General features: G+C 35.8%; 1 protein-coding gene across 2 annotated transcripts in view; it reads right to left on the minus strand.

Annotated features, from left to right (window-relative positions):
* The window catches only part of WDR19 (WD repeat domain 19), a 42,305-nt gene that overhangs the window by 11,348 nt on the left and 10,827 nt on the right, over window positions 1-20,130 (minus strand). For both annotated transcript variants that reach the window (XM_066317104.1, XM_066317103.1), the window contains exons 13-29: window positions 19,975-20,097; window positions 18,542-18,691; window positions 17,866-18,013; window positions 17,053-17,257; window positions 16,343-16,502; window positions 15,634-15,744; window positions 13,898-14,007; window positions 12,731-12,788; window positions 12,366-12,506; window positions 12,171-12,253; window positions 10,857-10,940; window positions 9,666-9,812; window positions 9,125-9,249; window positions 7,376-7,488; window positions 6,425-6,493; window positions 5,991-6,068; window positions 1,469-1,565 (exon numbers count right to left, since the gene is read on the minus strand). In XM_066317104.1, coding sequence (XP_066173201.1) covers window positions 1,469-1,565; window positions 5,991-6,068; window positions 6,425-6,493; window positions 7,376-7,488; window positions 9,125-9,249; window positions 9,666-9,812; window positions 10,857-10,940; window positions 12,171-12,253; window positions 12,366-12,506; window positions 12,731-12,788; window positions 13,898-14,007; window positions 15,634-15,744; window positions 16,343-16,502; window positions 17,053-17,257; window positions 17,866-18,013; window positions 18,542-18,691; window positions 19,975-20,097 — 2,002 coding nt within the window. The remainder of the gene's footprint in view (window positions 1-1,468; window positions 1,566-5,990; window positions 6,069-6,424; window positions 6,494-7,375; window positions 7,489-9,124; window positions 9,250-9,665; window positions 9,813-10,856; window positions 10,941-12,170; window positions 12,254-12,365; window positions 12,507-12,730; window positions 12,789-13,897; window positions 14,008-15,633; window positions 15,745-16,342; window positions 16,503-17,052; window positions 17,258-17,865; window positions 18,014-18,541; window positions 18,692-19,974; window positions 20,098-20,130) is intronic.

Below are 20,130 nucleotides of genomic sequence, written 5' to 3' on the forward strand. Positions count from 1 at the left end.
GTTTTGTTTTGGCGGTTGCTTTTCTGATTGTTTTGTGATTTTTTGCATTATTAGAGGCTGAGAAAGTCATACTCTTTGCAGCTGGAGGCATTTAAAGGAAATTCCAGTTATTTCAGCAAACATTTTCCTTTGCCTCCCTATATTTCTCTTATCAGCAGATGTTTTTACTCTACAGAGCAATTTGTAATGTTTTGTTATACACTACAATTGAATTGAACTGTGAAATTTGTGTGAGACAGCTAAATATCACTTCAGAATTAGTTGCTGGAAAACAATATTACTCTTTTATATTGTATTACTGTATTACTCTCAGTATAATACAGTCTTAAAATTATGTGATTACATAAAAACAACAGGGAAAACTGCACTAAAAATGGCATGCACAAAGGAAAATATCAAGCAGTACTACTTAAGTATTATCATTAGATGGATTTTTAAGGAAAGAACAAACTATATTGGTGCAAATTTCACAATCAAGCTCACTGAAATCTGCTGAAGGAAGAGGGGGCTGATGTAAAACTGCTACTCCAGAAGAAACAATTACTGCAAGATTGGTGCTTTTAGTGAGACAAATATTTTGCTTCTTATTACAATGTTGCAGAACACATTTATACTACTAGGCAATATGAAATACACAATGGGATACTGCATTTTAGATACAAGTTTTCAAATTCAGAGAAGCTAGTAATATTTAAACCTTTGAGCCTTTGTATTTCCTGCTTATATAATTAGCAAAAATACATTATTCACTACTATGATGCATTGGGAGATTTGCTTGCTAAGGGTTTCAGAGGTTTTTCCACTCCTTAGCCCAATGCTGAGGACCAGTCCATAAATGTTAATTTTCCTGGATTATTCCCGAGGCTGCTATTTTTCTTTTATAGATTTTTCTTTTACATAATTGAAATGAAAAGCAAGCAGTGCTAGGGTAGGGTTGTTGCCATGGCTACAGAGGAGCGTGGATATTGGAGGTGGCAGCTATTTAGCTTCTAGCCCTCTTCTTCTTTTTTTTCTATTTTTAACTTTAGCAACCATTACAAAGGAAAACCAAGCTTAAAGCATATGTCTTTCTTCAACAGAAATCAACTCCTCTGCCCATCTTCCACTGATAAAAGTCAGCTGCTAAGACTAAAAGTTTAGCACCAAGTCAGAAACCATATGCAGAAATGGCAATTCTATGACCTGTAATAGACAGAAAGGTAAAGTCACAGGCTGTTTTAATCACTATGTTTACTTGAATGTAATAAAGAACACAGATATTTTCCACACTTTTTTTCCCAGTATTTAATATATAGGTGTGAGTCCACAGGTTTTCTCCACGTCAACTTTCAAACTCAAAACTGAACTTGAATATAATTAAAAGCATACGTCTTCTCTAAGTATAATCCTACACAAATAACAGCAGCCTAAGTATGGTACCTAGGGGGTAGCATGAGAGATGCCATCACATCAGAGAAAACAGACTTACCTGAACACTGCTCCTCCCTGGCAATTATTATGGCAGTTCTGGCAGCCTCTCGGTACTGCTTTAGGGCCATGTACAAGCGGAACAGGTACTTGGCATCCTGAATGAAATCATACAAAAGCAATTAATACTGACCAAATACATACTGCTGTACTCCCTTTCTTGACTTGCTCATCCCACCACCACATTGTCCAAAGAAAGCAGACAAGCTTGCTTTGTGAAGAGCTCTTTGTATGAACACCCTTCAGCTATGCCACAGTCACCTGCAGGGTGTTGCCCAGCACAGAACACCCAGGCCAAGGGCCCGAGGGAGTCCTGGCAGGTGCTGGCCAAACCCTGTCAGGAGGGATGCAGAAAGCCACAGACCACTATGCATGTGGAGAGTTGCACAGGAGGAAACCAAACAACTCCAGCTGTGTGGGCATTTATGGGGTAAAAAAAAAAAAAACAAACCACAAAAAAACCCCAACAACCCAGGGACTCCTTTGAGAGACAGAAATCTTGCCAGAAATGCTGAAATTGCATTATGGATCTAGATGCAAACATTGTTTAGTCTGGCTGCAGATGACAAAATCTGACCCCTAACAAATGTGTTGTTCTGGACCAGATGGTAGACATCCAAGATGGATAAAAACTGAAAATTAGGGGACAACCACCTAAGAAGACACATAAAATTTATAATTTGCTACACCAGGTACTTTTGAGAATTACACAACCTTAAGAATGGCAAATGTAGTAAACAGTTCACCCAAAAACTGGCAATCTAACAACAGGCAAATTAGTGAAATAATTTGAAAACAGAACTAAAAAACCAAGATGGCAATATTGTAGAAAACAAACATGAGTTCTATTTTTTTAAGTGTACTCAAATGTCTAGAAGACTAGTAAAAAAATACCAATGACAGAAAGAACTGGTCTTTGATAACAAATCAGTTGGTTTGGTTTTGAGAAAATCTTGAAGAGGTAATTATTAAAAACACAAAAGAAAATATAGGAATATAAAGGGACGAATAGAAAAAGTAAATATTAAAAATATTATATTTATTGCTACTAAAGAATTAGGGGAAATAGCAAAATAAAATTACTTTGCTTATGTTGAAAAGGAAATATTAAGTGAAAAAAATTGGGCAAGTGTCACTATTTTATCTCATTAGCAGTGATTTCTACAATGGGGTCAATAAACAGTAAAGCCTGTATATGATAAACTTATATCTAGTAAATTTGGATTAAATTAAGCTAAATATTGTATATAATGGTATGGTTCCATGTACAAATGAAGAAAAAATGTACAAATGGACAAAAAAAGAAGACACTGGCAACTTTATGGACAGCTTAGCAAAAAAAATCCAAACCAACCAATTCTGCAATATTAGTACTAAATCCAAACATTTAAAGTGTGTATTCTATCTTAAAATGGTATAAAAATTACTACAACAATAATTGTATTAACCAACGTTGTGTTATTCTCTGGAACACTGTGTGGGTTTTGTATGTGAGTCTCACACATGGCCAAAAGGACAAAACCAAATCCACCAGAAATTCAAGGGAACAGAAATATTAAAGATATAAAGATTTCTTTTTGTAGAAAAGATGACTATGAAGATTAGCTTGTACTTCAGAAGCAAAGAAAAATTAAAAAAAAAAATAAAAGAGAGAAAGAATAGCACATGGAAAGAAAAAAGAGAAGACAAAATCTTCTTTTTAACTTGAAATACAAGGAAAAACATTGAGTGACCAAAAGTAATTACTGGTAAACTAATGATGGAGCAGAATTTTAAGTAACATATGATGAAAAGGTTGAACATCATAACAATTGTAACTTAAGAATAATGGTTACCTGGATATATATGTGTCTATTAATATTAACAGATATTATTCATCCACTGTAAGCTGCCTTAAAAAGAAAAATTGCTATTCCCTTAGTGGGATAAACCAAAACTTAGTAAAAATTGTGGGTTATGACATAATTCTTCCCAACTTCTGACATCACCTATTAGCCACAGATAGCTATTGCATTGATGAATAGCAAAAAGCAGCACTCCTTCCCCATCCAGGCTGCTTCTCCCTTTACTCCTGCTGTAGCAGGAAAGGATCCTGTCCCAGCACAGGGACCAGTGGTCTTATATGGTATTTGCCATGTTCCTAATTATATCTGACTTAAATAATATATTTTAGATACTTATCCCCCACCCCCCCCAAAAAAAAAAAAAAAATAAGGGGGGAAAAAAGGGTGAAAGTAATTCCAGAAAAATTAGTCCCATTTTTTATTTTTATACTCCTACCTTTAGAGTCAGTAAGTTAAAAAGCAGAAAATGCAGGAAAGAATTTTCTAATACATTTCCCAAGGTCTTTGGAAAATTTATTATTGCAATCTAATTTGCTATTAGATATTCATACTTTGAGTTTAATTCTTCTTTTTAAAACGTATGTACTCAGAAAATATGCACACAGAAAACAGCAGAAACTTGCTAGTTAATGTTCCCTGAAAGAGTGCACTTGACAAATTAGGAATCTCTATATGCTGAAGTTAGCAAACACAACAGTTGACATAATCACACATCTAAGAAATAGTTTATAATTAGTCAGACAACAGTGTAGCACAATTTTGGTGAGCATAATAATTTTGATAATATGGCACTTCATTCAAGTGCCACACAATTGTTGGCTGTGAAAGAGCTAAAGCAATCAGCCTGCTGTCAGTGATGATCTGGTTTGAAGACCAATGCTTGAAATGATGAGCAAGTTTCTGCTGCATGGCTACTATTAAATTCACTCTTACTTTCAGCTTTACAAAAATGTCACAACATAGAAGCTTCTATTTTCTAAAAACAATAATATCTTGCTTGACAAGTTCAAGAACAGTCTCCTTAGCATAATGAAGATAATGGTGTTTTTATAGTAGTTTTTAAAGCAAATACGTATGATTTGATAAAGTAAAATTTTGTTACTCACTGAGAGAGACTATGGTAGATTGGATTAAAGCATTCAGAAGAACAAGAGAGAGCTTTTAAATAAGGAAAACAAAGCTCTACACTGAAGTTCATAACAATGTTAAATATAGCAATAATGGCATTCAAAAAATTCCTAAGTCTTTTCTAAAATCTTTAGAACCTCTTCACTATGGAGATCATACTGGAGATCATACTGGAGATCACTTCCCTTACACAGTCCCATGGACTTTGAACAAGGCAGCTAGACTGCTGTTCTGAGAAAAGACACTGAATGCTACAGTTTCTCTCCACCCAACTTCCAGAGTAAATACAAAACTAGTCTTGCTTACACTGATACCACACAGATTTTTCACCCTGTGCCTCCAACAGCTTAATTCCCTTTGGGTTCTTGCAGATGAATTCTGTTTGTTTTGCTATGTTTTGCTTCTCTCATAATTTTATTGAAGTTCAAATTTCTTATTAGAGGTAAAGTAGGACATAAATAATAAAGAGATAAGAAGTTTGGTTTGGTTCCTCTTTTTATTTACCTTTTGCAAAAGCAAAGTTTGCTTGGCCATCAAATAGATAGTGTCTCTAAAAGTCTAAAATCTCAAGCTCTTAATCCATACAGAGAGGAAAGAGACAGAGGTTCAAATTTCCTAACAGAATTGCAAACCACAGCTGTAATATTAGGGGTGAAATCAACTTACTACATCGAGCCTCTGTCAGTTCCATAATTACCAAATCTTACTGCCCTCAGCAAGGCATAATTTATTCTTCCACACATGCCATATTGCACCTGACTGTATTTACAATTACTTTGTATGAGACCCAGTATTCCTTGACTAAGCAACTGATTGCAGATGCAAACACCCTCACCTGAGGTTTGGCTTTCACCACTTAGCTCACATTCCAGGTCTGCTGTAACAGGCAGTAAAACTTCAAGTGGTTCAGCCACTTAGTTCCATGAACTGAAGCCCACATATGACTGAATATACAACAAGTTCTATTATCATCAAAGCCAATCAGAAATCAAAAAGGAGCTGCTAATTTTGAAAATCTGTCCACAACATTCTATGCCTTACACTGATGTTGACCACAAGAACTATCATAGCCTGGTCAACTTTGGGGTTTCAACCTGCATCTCCTACTCTAAACTGCTTTCTTCCACCACAAAAGCCAGACCAACTCTGCCCCTGCAGGAAGAGATCAGAGCTGTAGCTCGTCTCCAGACATACACATGTTGACTGTCCACCTGGGAAAGGCAACAGCCAGCTGGCAAACTGGTGATAACAAACAGCTAAGTTTTGTCTCTTACTCTCATTATGAGCATTAATTTGAACCTCCTCTGTCCAACTACCTGCTTTCATAAAGATAACTGAAGAAAAATATTATATCTAGGATAGTTGCTTCCTTTCTTATATATCTGAATCTGGAGTTACTGGGTGAATGACTCACGGAATGATCATACAAGTCTTGCTCCTTAATGAAAGCTAAAGCACAGTCTGTGCCTACTAAGAACTTTAGGACCAAGTAAACTCAAATATCTTGTAGCACAGAAAAGCGACACAATAGCACTGATAAAAATACAATACCTGAGGCATGCCATCCCCCTCTCCCATAAGATAGTCAATCAGCTGATTTTTCAAGGCTTCATCTTTTGCTCGTCCCACCTATCAAAAAAGACAAAAGAAATTATTACATGAAAGAAGAAGGAAAAAAATAACTTACTTATAAGGAGCCTTTCCATAAAACACTGAAACTAGATAGATTTAGAACCTGGGTTTTTTTAGTTCTGTATGTTCAAACCAGATGATTCCTTGGTTCATCAGCTTTGACATGCAGCAGTTTGCATTTATTTTCTAACGTGTTAAGTTGGGATTTTTAGACATGTTTAGATATCATCTTTACTGATACAGTTTTCTTTCTATTTGAAATCTGTCTAAATATAGTCAGTGACGCTGGAAAAATGTCACAGTACTGAAGGTAAACATCTTAAAAAGAAGAATTTTTTATCAAAGTTGCTTACTGTTTCAATTGCCATTTCCATAGCCAAGTTATCTTCTGTGCTTGGACTTTGCAAGAAGTGCCTTAATGCCTAAAATGATACAGAAGAGAAATTAAAATTGAGACACATGAAGCTAATTTTTTCTCATTTTTATCAAGTTCTCGCTCTCTGCATTTTGATAAGACAAGTGTCACACTGAATGCTTATCTCAACTACAGAGGTAGCAGCTGCTCTTACAGATACTCATGCAAGAAACAATTGAGACTTTGCCAAATTCTGGTGTACACCTTCACTAACTGTGAATGATGTTCACAGCAATATGGTGATAACAAATTAATGATTAAAGTAATAAGGTCACAATGTGATTAATGTCATAATGTTTTTAATGTCATGGAGCCCCCCATGCCACAGTTGAAGGAGCTGTCATCTACAATGGCTACAATTTGCAAAAATCAGTCATATTATTTTGGTATGTGTTCAGTATGCAAAAGTCAAACTTTTCATAAGCATTAGTTCACAGACTTGTAACTGATCAAAAGTGTGTCAATCAACATACCTCAATTAACATATTTTCTTTTTTTTAAAAAAGCTTTCAGTTAGGACATGCAACAGCAATTAAACGAACTAGTTACTCTGCAACCAAGTCTCCACTGGTCAAGGCAATGAAATGCAAATAAATTGCTGCTGCAGATTATGACACTCAAGAAATTCATTTGCAATAGTGTATCATTGATTCACCTCAAGCTTCTACTGCTATGAAAAACCTCTGTGCATGGCAATGTATCATTCATGGAACACAGTCTAGATAACTGTAAATATAAATAGTTTGCTTACATTTTTTTACCCTTTCAAAAATACCAGTATGTCATCAGTTAAGGCACTTAAAATCTAATATGAACTTTCCTGAAAACTGCATTTTGAACAGTTTCTATAAACATTTAACTTTCACCAGATTATCCTTTAAATACTGACCCGTCCATATTGACCACACAGCAAGAAAAATTTCCCCGCCTGAAAATGTTTCTTTTCAGCTTCAAAATATAGTGCAATGCTCTGATAATCTTCATTGGTAGAACTTTCAGAACCTGCAACAAACACATCTGAGTGATAGCAGGGTATTCTTATCAAATAAGATGAAGACCCTACTGAAGGAATATATTCCAATTCTATTTTGTTTTTCTACTTGCATTCAAAGAAAACCAAAGCCAAACAGACTCAAATTATGTCTTACTTATTTTTTCCTATTTAATCAGACTAAATGACAGACATTAGAAGCTAGTAACATAGTGAAATAAATTGTTTCCACAGGTTTTACACCATAATGAAATGTATGTTTTTCACACAATCATAGAATAATGGAATGATTTGAGTTTGAAGGGATCTTAAAGATCATCTAACTCCAAGCCCCCTGCCATACGGCGGGGGGGGTTTCATGAGACCATCTTGCCCAGACCTCCAATCCAACCTAGCCTTGGAACTCTTCCAGGGATGGGACATCCAAAACTTCTCTGGGCAACCTTTCCAGTGCCTCACCACCCTCACAGCAAAGAAATATTTCCTAAGATCTAATCTAAATCTACTCTCCTTTAGTTCAAACCATGCCCCCTCATCCTGTCACTACAATCTCTTCTAAAAAATCATAATGAAATGGGCATTGCTATGAACTGATAATGAATTTTTCCGTCATGTCTTGGCAACAATAAAGCAGGGCAAGTGATTATGAGATTATCACCTGAATTACTTTCACAGTTTCAGAATATGGAAGCATACTTTGTATTGTACAAAGCAAGGCTATGAGGGCCAATGCAACCATGTGGTAGCAGCGAGTGCTAGTTAAGTCTTCTAACCATTCTGCTGTACACACATGAAACAAAGGCAGTCACTACTCCGAAGTTAGTTTTAAACTCCTTTTTTACCCACTTAGATTACAGTTTGATCCTATTTTGGATAGAAGTAAAAAAGCATAAGGAACTGTAGAACAATTGTGGTCACCTTGACAATCATCTGCAACCATACATCTCCAAGCTAACTGTTGCCAAGTTTTTATAACCTTCAAAATAAGAAATCAACGTCTAAACAAAGAGATTAATTGAAAATATGAGAATTTGGGAGATATATATGTGGAGCTGATAGGGCACTCTTCAAAGGTGCCTCACACAAATGGAAACTATAAAATTTGGTGCAAATTGACAAGGTGGACTCTGACTGGCTTGATGAACTAAGATAAAAGTCAGCTTCTCAGTAAGATCTCCCTTCCATCTCTCACTGATACAAGAGGAGGCCGTGAAGGGTCTTAAAGAGTAGAAAAGGAAATAAAGTGACATGTAAGAAAGGAGCTGGAACCAAGACAAAAAGGAAAAGGGAACAAAAATCAAGAACTGTACCAGTCAAATGCTCTGGTTTGTATCAAGGTCAAAGAAAGGGATTATCTTTAATGGGCACAAGAAAATAGTCTAGAAAAAAGTTTTATCGCTATGGATAAAGAAAAAAAACCCTTTAGGACAGGCAAGATTTGAAAACCAAGGAGACAGCAAAGTTGAAAGCAAAATCTGGCTTGTAGGCCTGAACAAAGACACATATCATTGCCAAAACTGGCCATGTTGACTGGAAATGGGGAACAAAACTTAATGCTCACTGTCTTTATGATTTCAAACTGGTTAAAAATCAACTAAAAGAACAGCAAAACATAATGCATGCAAACTATGAGCCTGGGATACTCACTGATGATATCAGCATAAATCTCCATCTTGTTGTGTTGTTGAGCTAATGTGAAAGCTTCATTATTACACTTGGACAAAACCAGGAACTGGATGGCAGAACCATAGTCACCAAGCTGCAGAAAGAATCTAATCAGAATGACAAATTAATACCATAGTACTAATTAGCTTAATGAAAACACCAAATGTTTTAGGAAGATAGTAAATTACATACATACAAATATGACACACTTCCAATCCATTTTCTATCTGGATTGTTTTAACTAGGGTCCTAAAATTAACTTAGTATGAATGATACAGCATGGTGATTTTTTATTGTTGTATAAACTTATCACTACAGGTTAATATAATTTTAATCAGAAAGTCAACAACAACAAAAAAATCAGTACCTGTTTAGTTGTCCAAATCGTAAAGAACTCAAATCAATTAACTGAATTATACAGTCACTTGCCAAGTACCAATAACCAGAGTCTTATATGTTAGCAAGCCTCATAAACTCCCAATAGATATAGACTTCTTTTTAATGTGCATAACATGATTGTTACCTGGCCACCATCTTTGCTCCTTCAAGAGACTGTGTTTCTCTCACAATATTAACAGCTTTTTCAGGATTATTTAGGTGATCCAAATATAGTCGAATTACACTATCCCATTGTTTTGCATGTTCATAAGCTATCACAGCTTCGGTATACCTGCAAAATAATGGTTCCACATCAGGTGTTTTAACTTTGTAAATAACTCTTCATAATATAGTGTGAAGGATACAAAGTATTTTACTTCTGTGAGATTACTTTATAGCAACTTCCTTTCAGTTTGCATGTAATCACATTGCTCTGCATTTACTATGTTATTTTTGGTTTCATTTTCTCTTAGGAGAATGAAAAGCAGAGGCAACAGAAAAATATCTACCACAATACTATTTTTAACCTACTCTGCCAGCATCTCTTTTGCTATATACTAAAAAAAGTTCATCTCTTCCATATGAAATCCCTTGGGAGCAAGAGAACAATAAAAACCAAACATGATAGCTATGTGCTCAATATTTAAAAAATAAGACCTCTTTTCTGTGCTGTAGACAAGACAAAGAAATTTCTCATTCTCTTACTATGCAATTGATACAAATAGTATTTTCTAGTCTCATCAATGCAAACATTAAACTCTGGTGCCATTTCATATTGTAAAGTATCATTATTCTGAAGCATGTTTACTTACAGGTAAGGACTAGGAGAAGCTACATTCTGTGATTAAATATAACCTATTTGGGGCTTTCACTTCAGCTAATAAAATATTATGCAAGTGCAGCCATTAAGATGTACCAGTAATTTGATTCTAGAATGAAAAAAAAATTTAATGATTATTCTGCCTTTAAAAGACCTTTAAAATCACAACTAAGGAGTTGCTAGAAACAAACTGAACTTGAATACTCTGCTAAGGGGAATGACATTCAGTACTTTAAAACTTTTGATGATTTTTGTTAGAAAGATTAATGTTTAGACAGGAAAACAATTAATTAGAAACACATCTTTGATACCAGATGAATGTCCTTAGATTGTATTTCTAATTTTCAAGACACTAAGTGTAAATTTAACATATTTTAGAATCCATTTTCACATGACTATTTTATGCAAAAGTTTCAGTATGTGCTTTAATTTATTTTACAAAAACACCAATGTATAATAATAACAACAACAACAGCAATAACATGTTTTATATTTAAAAAGAGCATTCAAAAGTACCTGCCATCTGCTTCCTTGGCCTTTGCATATTGTAGGTGAATCTTTGGAGATGAAACCTGAGGTAGAAGTTCACCAACCTTTGCCCTAGAAAGATAATAGCTATTTAATAAATACATCTGGTTCCAATTTTTCTCCAGTAAAACTGTCATATTTATATTAACACCAAAAAAGAGTCTGATAGAAGAAACTGAACATAATGGATAAGCTTTGAAGTCACTCCAATATTTTCAAAAAGTTGCCCTTTGTAAGAACTGGAAATTCAGGCTGCTTTATGAGCACACAGGCTTGAAGACAGTCTCTTCTCTTTTTGTAAGTCTGAGGTATACAAGCATAAGAAGTGCAAGACCAACCATTTTTACCTCAGGTGTTCTTGGATTAACCAACAAATGAAGCACAGCATTAAAACTATAACCTGAAAGATCTATAAAACCCAGAAAACCAAGCAGTGGGCCTTTCATGACAAAGGATATCAGAGACTCAACAGAGGCTGACTTTAAATCTCACCTCTCTGACTAAAATATGGGCACTCTTCGAACTGAACCTCCCACTTCAGGAGTAAACAAAACTTGTACCTCCCACTTACCAAATCAAGGTTATCATTAGATGGAAGCTACTCCCCTTAACCAACTGCTCTCCTGGCTCATTTTGATGCCACTGACAATTCTTTGATGGAATAACATTTTCATTTTTCAAATAAATGCACATAATATTCCAACCTAATCTTGACAGCACTCATATGAAAGAGGTCTTACTGAACTGTCTGATCAGTTCCTAATGTGATGAGTCCATAAAATGCAATCAGGCCAGAACTGAGCCCTTAAATCTCTCAGAAAATTGGATTTTTCCAATGGAGACTTTGCAACAATCAAATTAACTTAAAAAAAAAAGAAAATTATGTTTCTGGCTACTCTTGAATCATTTCCATTTGTCCAAATACTCAGTCTCAGCTATGCATGTTATAAAATTAAGAAATATAATTAATTAAACAGTAACTACACAAATATAATTACTATATTCAGTGAGCACTAAATTCAGTGTGGATGTGTGCATGTGCACACACCCACAAAGGACTTGAAACTGCAGGAGACATTACCATAACACAAAAAAAAAAAAGGAAAAAATTATTTCCCAATTACAGTAGGACTATAGTAAAACAACATAAATTTCTGAGAGAATCTTCAGCTTGAATGTGGAACATTAAAATCAATAAAACATAGTTAATGATGCATTTGTGCTATTCAGAGAATCAATCTTTTAAAAGAGTACCCCAGCAAATCCTCTGAAATATAACATTTCCCTGAAACCTGTACTTACCAGTTTTTACACCGGATGTACACTGACGCTGCCTTGTCATAATATTGTCCCTTTTCATACAGCTGAGCAGCTTCTGAAAATTGCTACAATATCGGAAACCATTAAAATAGAATTTCTAAATTAAGATCATAGATAAATTACTAACCTAGTGAAATCACATATTCAGCCTTAACTTATATTAAGTCTTTTGAATACCTTCATATTCTCCAGGATAGCTCCACAGTCTCTTTTTAGTAACCTACTGGGATGTTTAATGGCCTGGTTTACCCCTCGACGGATATCTCCCATTCGAATGGACATTTGAGCCACTCCAGCAAGACAAATTTCATCATGCTCCTGGAGTGGCAATCAAATAAAAAGCAGTAACTATAGATTACACATTAGAAACCCACAAAAGTGACAGTATAATCAAGCATTGAAACAAACTAACAAAATATTACAGACTTAATAACATTTCATTTAGAGCGGAATTAAAAAATTGGAATTCAAATGAGTCTGAAACATGACAACTTAATGTATATTGTGACAGTACAATGCTAGCATTCCTAAAAAGGAATTACCTTATTGTCTCCAGTGATTCCCTTCTCATAATGTGCCAGAGCATTAACATAATCACCCCTAAAAGAAAATTGGAAGTTATACAGACAAATATTTTTAATTGGAAGATATGTTTGCCCTTCTCCCACTTTATGCACGCATTATGCATGTATTTGTCTTGATTTAGACATAACAACTGCACAGAAGGTTGTGAGGTATCTGAGATGTGGAGAGTTACACAGAATGTCATGGCACTTTCCATGGACTTGATCAAGCTCTTGGTCAAAGAGGCAATTCCACCTCTTGATTCTGTTGGACAGAGACCAATAAATCTCCCTTGAAATGCAAAGAATCTATCTGCAAAATACACGTCAGCAGTCTCAGGTGTATTCCAGATATTTCTGAAATGAAAGGTAATTCTTGAAATTATTTAGAATTTCCGTAACACAAAATTAAAGGGAATTTTTTTCCCTGTATATTCAGTGTATATTCAGAATTCAAGTTCCAGATGGTTCCATTGCTTCAACTGTGACCATTCCTTCCTTTCTGTGAGCAGCAAGTGTCCTCTCAATGCCAGGTGTACTGCCAGGGAGAGGGAGTTGTCTACAAACTAATAATAATTAAGTTTTTCCTCTTGACTTAGATATCAAATAGACCAGGTTTTATCTGGGAAGAATTAACTATTAAATAGACTTTAAAATTACGTGAAATGGTTAATACCTTCTGTCTTTCAGGGATTGGCAGCCTTGAAATTTGATACATCTATACCTAAATGGTTTAAGAAAATGAAGGCTTATAGATATTTAAAGAAAGACAGGCAAAAGGCATGGCTTTCAACCAATGTAAGAAATGTTAAATGATTCGGACTTTCTCTATTTTCCAAGCACTTGCCTGCACCAAAGTATTTATTTAGTAGATGTTATTATACAGTGGATCTGCCAGTAGCAAAGAATCTACATAAACCAGAAATAGTCAAAAGGAACTATGGTTTACTAACATGTCTCTAGCATGAAAGATTCCTTGCAAAATTCCTCTTCCTCATACTATAGCTGCACAACCTCACTAAATCCTCTCTCAGCAATGCAGTAATCTGAAATATCTCAATTCTGTGCTCTTCTATTGAGCATGAGTATTGTTTTAATACTACATGAGTATTGGTTTTATAGGAACAGCCATACAGGAGAACTTACATGAATTCAAGCTGCACTGCATATTCCTTTGATATGAAAGGGATTTGGTCTGGGGCCAGACGCTTAGCCAGCTGAAGTGCTCTGTCCCAGTGCTGCAAGTCCTTTCGCATCTATTAACAAAAAAGAGTAACATTTTCTCATGCAAGTATCAAATTTGGTCCTCTATTCTGAACTTTAAATTATTCTAAATATAAATATTGAATTAATATCTAGAAAGATTCAGACAATTTGAGAGATGTTCATCCAGAAGGAAGGTCTGTTAGGTTGACCTGGAAATTACAGGTCTGTTGGTCTCAATTCAGTGCCTGGTAAAATTATGGAAAAGATTACTCTGGGAGTTACTGAAAAACACTTGAAGGACAATGCAGTCATTGGTCGCAGACAGCACAGCTTCAGGAGAGCAAAGTCCTGCTTGACAAACTTTATTTCCTTTTATTATAAGGTAACCCACCTAGCTGATCAAGGACAGTTGATGTAATCTTTTTGAATTTCAATAAAGCTTTGAATACAGTCTCTTAGAGTATGCAAAATGTGCAGCCACCAGCTGAATAAACACAAAATGGGGTGGGTGGGCAATTGGCTCACGAGTCAGACACAAATGCTTATAGGGAATGGAGTGACATCAGACTGGGGACCTGTCACTAGGGGGGTTCCACAGGGCTCTGTCCTCAGCCCTGTGCTCTTCAGCATCTTCACAAATGACTTGGACACAGGACCCGAAAGTATAATAAATAAGTTTGCTGATTATACTAGGTTGGAAGAGCTCTTGATCCCCTGAAAGGTAGGAAGGCCCTGAGAAGAAGAGGAACCTTGCCAAATTAGAAGGCTAGGCACTCACCAGCTGTATGAAGTTTAACAAGGAAAAGTGCCAGACTCTGCAAATAGCACGGGGCAACCCTGGATGTGCAGACAGACTGGGGAATGAAATGTTGGAAAGCAGTGACATGGAAAGGGACCTGGGGGTCCTGGTCAGTGGCAAAATGAACATGAGTCAGCAGTACCCTGGCAGCCAGGAGGGACAACCCTGTCCTGGGGTGCATCAGACACAGCATCACAGCCAGGCAAGGGAGGGGATTGTCCTGCTCTGCTCTGAGCTGGGGTGGCCTCACCTTGAGCCTTGTGTGCAGTTTTGGGCACCACAGCATAAGAAAGATATAAAGATATTAGAGAGTGTCCAAAGGAGGGCAACAAAGATGGTGAAGGGCCTTGAGGGGAAGCCATGTGAGGAGTGGCTGAGGGCACTTGGTCTGTTCAGCCTGGAGGAGACTGAGGGGAGACCTCATCACAGTCTACAACTTCCTTCTGAGAGGAAGAGGAAGGGCAGACACTGATCTCACTGATCTCCCAGATACAGGACCCAAGGGAATGGCCTGAAGCTGTGTCAGAGCAGTTTTACACTGGATATGATTCAGGAAAAGGTTCCTCACTCAGAGGGTGGTTGGGCACTGGCACAGCTCCCCAAGGTAGTGGTCACAGCACTAAGCCTGACAGACTTCCAGAAGCATTTGATCAATGCTCTTAGGCATATGGTGTGACTCTTGGGACTGTTCTGTGTAGGGCCAGGTGTTGGACTCAATGATCCTTGTGGTTCCATTCCAATTCAGGACAGTCTATGATTCCAGTCACACAACGGCAAGATCAAAATCATAAAAGGACAAAATTATCAGAAGGTAAAATATTCCAGCATTAACCTGGAAAAAAAATCAGCAGAAAAAACACGTATCATAAATGAATACCTCAAGAGCAGCAATAGGACAGGAGGATGCCAGATACAAATCCTGAGCCAGGTTAAAATCACTAGTAAACATTGCAAGATGTCCTGCTAAAAGGTTGTGGTCTTCTATTCCCTACAGAAAGACATAATAGGTACAGAAGTAGTCCAAAAGAAAAGAAATAATGTACAAATAACATAATCTAGTAAGAAAAATAAAGCAAAATAATAAAATAAAATATCCTTACATTTTACAATGATGTTTATTGAATTCTACAAACCAGAAAAAGCCCTTATTGCCAGTACAGCTAACACTGTCTAAAATCAGCAATTTGCAGAAGTATAATTTTGAGGTACTATTTAATTTTTAGATGTATAAATACAATCTGGCTTTGTTTTGGATTTGTTTTTAATAGCAGTCTTCAACATTTTCTCAAAAATAACAAAAGGAAACAAGAGCCTCCCAATGCCTGAGACATGAATACATTCTGCTGTTCTCAAGCAAATGCAGAAAGAAATACTGTGCAGTCTAGTAGAGACTGCAACTGCTTCAAGAGAAAACCAAGTTAACAGTCTGTAGTTTGGGCATTTTATCCTCTATGTCCCTCGAAAGCAACTCAACTTCTGTTTGAACAAAAACAACCCTTTCCCCTTGCAAAAAAATCCCAAGAATTCAGCAAGTCTTAAAGAGGAATTAAATAACCATATTTCCTAGGTAAGACTTTATATTTTACCTTTACTTGCTCTAGTGACATCACCATCCCAGCATTACCAGATGTTCGATAAACACGTATTGCAAAATCCACCTCCATATGATGTAAACAAGCTTTGGCCAGCTCATCCCAACAAGACTGGTCATTCAGAAGTTTGCAAACCTCCCATGCTTCAGAAAACCTATAGAAGGTAAAACATATTTACAACTCTTTTAATTTTAAGTATTACTCATACTCAAAACTCCCTCTCAATATTTTTTTCTCTCTGTTAGAGAAAACATAAAAAACATTTACTTCTAAGCCAGAGAGAGAGGTGTATCAGGAAGAAAGTAAAAGTACAAATGTGTACCTTACAGTTCTGTTTCTCCTGTTTCTACCATACTTTCTCAGGAAACCATCTGCTTTCCCTACTCTGGCATTCTTTCCATTGTACTGATTTTGGATTGCTTCATTGCAGAGGGAGGAGAGTACAACAGAAGCGCCTTCAACCAGTTTCGGAGGAGCCACTGTCACAAAACCCCGAATAAATCTTGAAAAACTTACTTTAGGCTTTTACTCAACAGTAAAAAAACCTCAGACCACCACTGGGTCATTTACTTTGCTTGGTCTGCCTGGAGAGCTATGTGAACTTTATCAGTATTCAGCAGGACACTTCAAAATCAGCAGGATATTATTGAACTATAAGCACAGAAGAAAACAATTTACACAATATAATTAAAATGCAAATGTACCTTTTCAACATTAGAGTCTGAGTAAGGATTTGTCTCAGTGTATCAGGTCCAAAGCCTTTCAAATTGCCAAGGAAACTGTGAGTACTTAAATAGATATTGTTTGTTTTCCCACTCTGAGTCTGACAAGTTAATTCTCCGTTATACAACAATAAAGGTTTATACGAATAGGGGACTTCCGTGCCACCTGCCAAAATAATCCTTGATCCTAGATGCAAAGATCAGGAAGAAAAAAAAGACGTCATGTAAAAATCCCTACATGGTAAAAAGTATAGCAAGCAGCTGAAAACATGTATATTTGCAGGACATTAATTCAGGGTGTGTAATTCTGGCAGTCAGCAGCAACTACACAAGCACACATCTTTCAGTAAATATACAGAATATAAAGCTTCTAAACCAGTAAGGTCCTTTTCCAAATATTTGTAGGTAAATTGAAATGTTTATTTCTTGCAAATATAGAAATGGCTATGTTTACAACTTTAACACTTTCAGTGAATACAAGTTTTGTGACCCTGATGCAAGTTTTATCACCCTGACCCTGAAATTTTTCTCATTAATGCTTCCAAATACAATTGAAGCACAGGTAACTTTCAGATGAACTATTATAATAGCTTATGGAGTTGAGACCAAAATGTCTTACAGAGAAACCTGTAAAGTAACTAGTTTTCTATTCATCAGTTGCACTTAAAATCTTCTGTAGTACTATTTATTTCTATATGCATTTTATTTAAGACAAATAAAGATTCAGAACATTTTACTTTATTAACTAACATAGTACAACCTTTAAGAATAACTTTTTTAAAGAGTTTATGGTACCTTGAATGGTATCCTTATGAAAAACGTAGGTGTACACTTTATCATCATCAAAGGCAACAAAAACACCTTTATCCATTGGCCAGTTTTCCCACAGGATTCCTTTAATGGTTGGTGAGAAGTCTGGAATCTCGTATACTCTATCATTTGCCTACATATAACGCAAAAGTAAAATTACCAACAAGTGACTAAGGCAAGAAATATTAATCTCAGCTGTGATTAAAATTCTTAAAAATAATATAGTTAGTGCAGAAATATGAAAATTGTTTTAAGAAAAGGTTTCCTTATAAGCAGTGATTCTGAATAACACAAGAATTTAAATTTGAAGCAGAGAAAATACACATTATATAAATGATATTTACTATTCTTAAAAAAAAAAGGTATGGAGAGGGGCAGTGAAACTGGCTAAATTATCTGTATTTAAATACACAAACACATACATTTTTTAAAATTACTTATCAGGAACTTAGTATAATGACATTGTCCTAATCTAGTATGACAGATTTTATTTCCTCACATTACCATTAAATTATCTTCAAGCTTCCTTGCCAATTTCTTGTATCAGCATACATGCTGGAGTGACAAAATCTTCTTCATTTTCTATTAAAAACACTATATATATATATATAGTTGAAAGCCTGCTTGTAAATATATTGTGTTGGTATCCCACACAACTTACTGGACAATAGACAAAGCCATCACTTTTGTCATCTATGAAAGCCATTCTGGTTCCATTAGGATCTGGAAAAATCTTTCTCACACTGACAGGATGTCGATATTCATTCACATATTGCCAGTCTTCAATGTAGAAATAATGAATAACTCCAGTCTAACAACAAATAACAGAAAATGTTAATAATTACATCAGTAAGTGGCAAGCAGGTAATCAATTTGGCTGTATTGTCTTCCATCTTAGAGTACTGAGTGCTCAAAAAAAGTACCTCCAAGAGGGGTTTTTTCCTTCATTCTCACACCCTGTTTTGGGTAGGACAGGAGAAACTTTTGTGGGACAAAGAAAGGATTTAGCAGGTTTGAGTGGTTTTTGATACTTACCTCCCTCTGCTTTGTGGAGACAAGTGTTTATTGTGCAGTTCTCTAAACAAATGAAACATGTCTCATTGCTGAGAGAAGCCTAACCTTTAAAAAATGCTGTAAAATTTGTTTCCAAGGAAGAACCACACATTCTTAAGAAGAGAGGCACATAACTCAGGGAATAAAAGCACTCAAACTGATTTGTGATTAAAGGTATATTTAAAAAACGTGGCTTTGATATCAGTGTCACCAATTTGTACACATCAAATTGATCAGTAGCAAATTTAGTACTCCAAATTTACCAGTATCAGTTTAGGTACTTAGGAGGTGGGAAAGGCCTCATCTGCTACAAAATTCACACTCAAGTTACTAAACCAGAGACAGTTCTGCCTTGCCTCTGGAAGGTCAATACATCAGTCAGTATCACAAAGAGCATGATACTACAATGCCAAATGTGCCCTGTATTCCCAGTGCCAGAAAATATTAAAAGGACAAAAAACTATCCTCATACATTAAAAAAATCTCCAGAAAAATCCATCAGCATGTCCTCACCCTTCTTCAGTGCCCTCCTTAATTCCTATCCTTGTTGAAACATTACAAAAATTCTCTTTGGACAAAGGCTTCAGCAGCAAGTCAAGGCTTTCATTTATGCTATGACACATGTATAGGAGTACCTTTTTGTCCACATTTTTCACATCACTACCTAAATCACCAAATTTGCAAGGCAAGCGCTATGTTTTTTCTTATATCTGGAAGACATTTTCATTGCCAATCCTCTCAGTAATGCAATAGAATTAAGTTCTATTGTTATTAAAAGCAGTGTTTTGCAACAAACACTACTAAAAGCAAAACTTAACCTTCCTGCCAAGGCACATCATATAAATGCAACAGTAAAGGAAGCTGGATGCAATTTTGACTGTATTTGCTCAAAGTTCTTGTATAGAAAATAATCCACTCTAAAGTTCACAGATGCACTTTTTGTTCTGCCAAAAGCATGAACAGTAATAAAAAAAATTCAGACAGAAATATATTCCGTCTAAAAGTATCTTTTAAAAGAAGTAATACTCATGTAATACTCACATCTGTACCATATATGAGGAAGTCACTAGTTAAAGCATGGCACAAAATTCGGTATTTATCATCATCTGCTGGGAAAAGTCGAGTTTCTCGTTCTTCTTGGGCACTCAAACCCTCACTTTCTATCTAAATATAAAGAATAGAATGAACTGAAAAACT

The sequence above is a fragment of the Sylvia atricapilla genome, chromosome 4 (assembly GCF_009819655.1).
Source record: "Sylvia atricapilla isolate bSylAtr1 chromosome 4, bSylAtr1.pri, whole genome shotgun sequence".
Taxonomy (NCBI): domain Eukaryota; kingdom Metazoa; phylum Chordata; class Aves; order Passeriformes; family Sylviidae; genus Sylvia; species Sylvia atricapilla.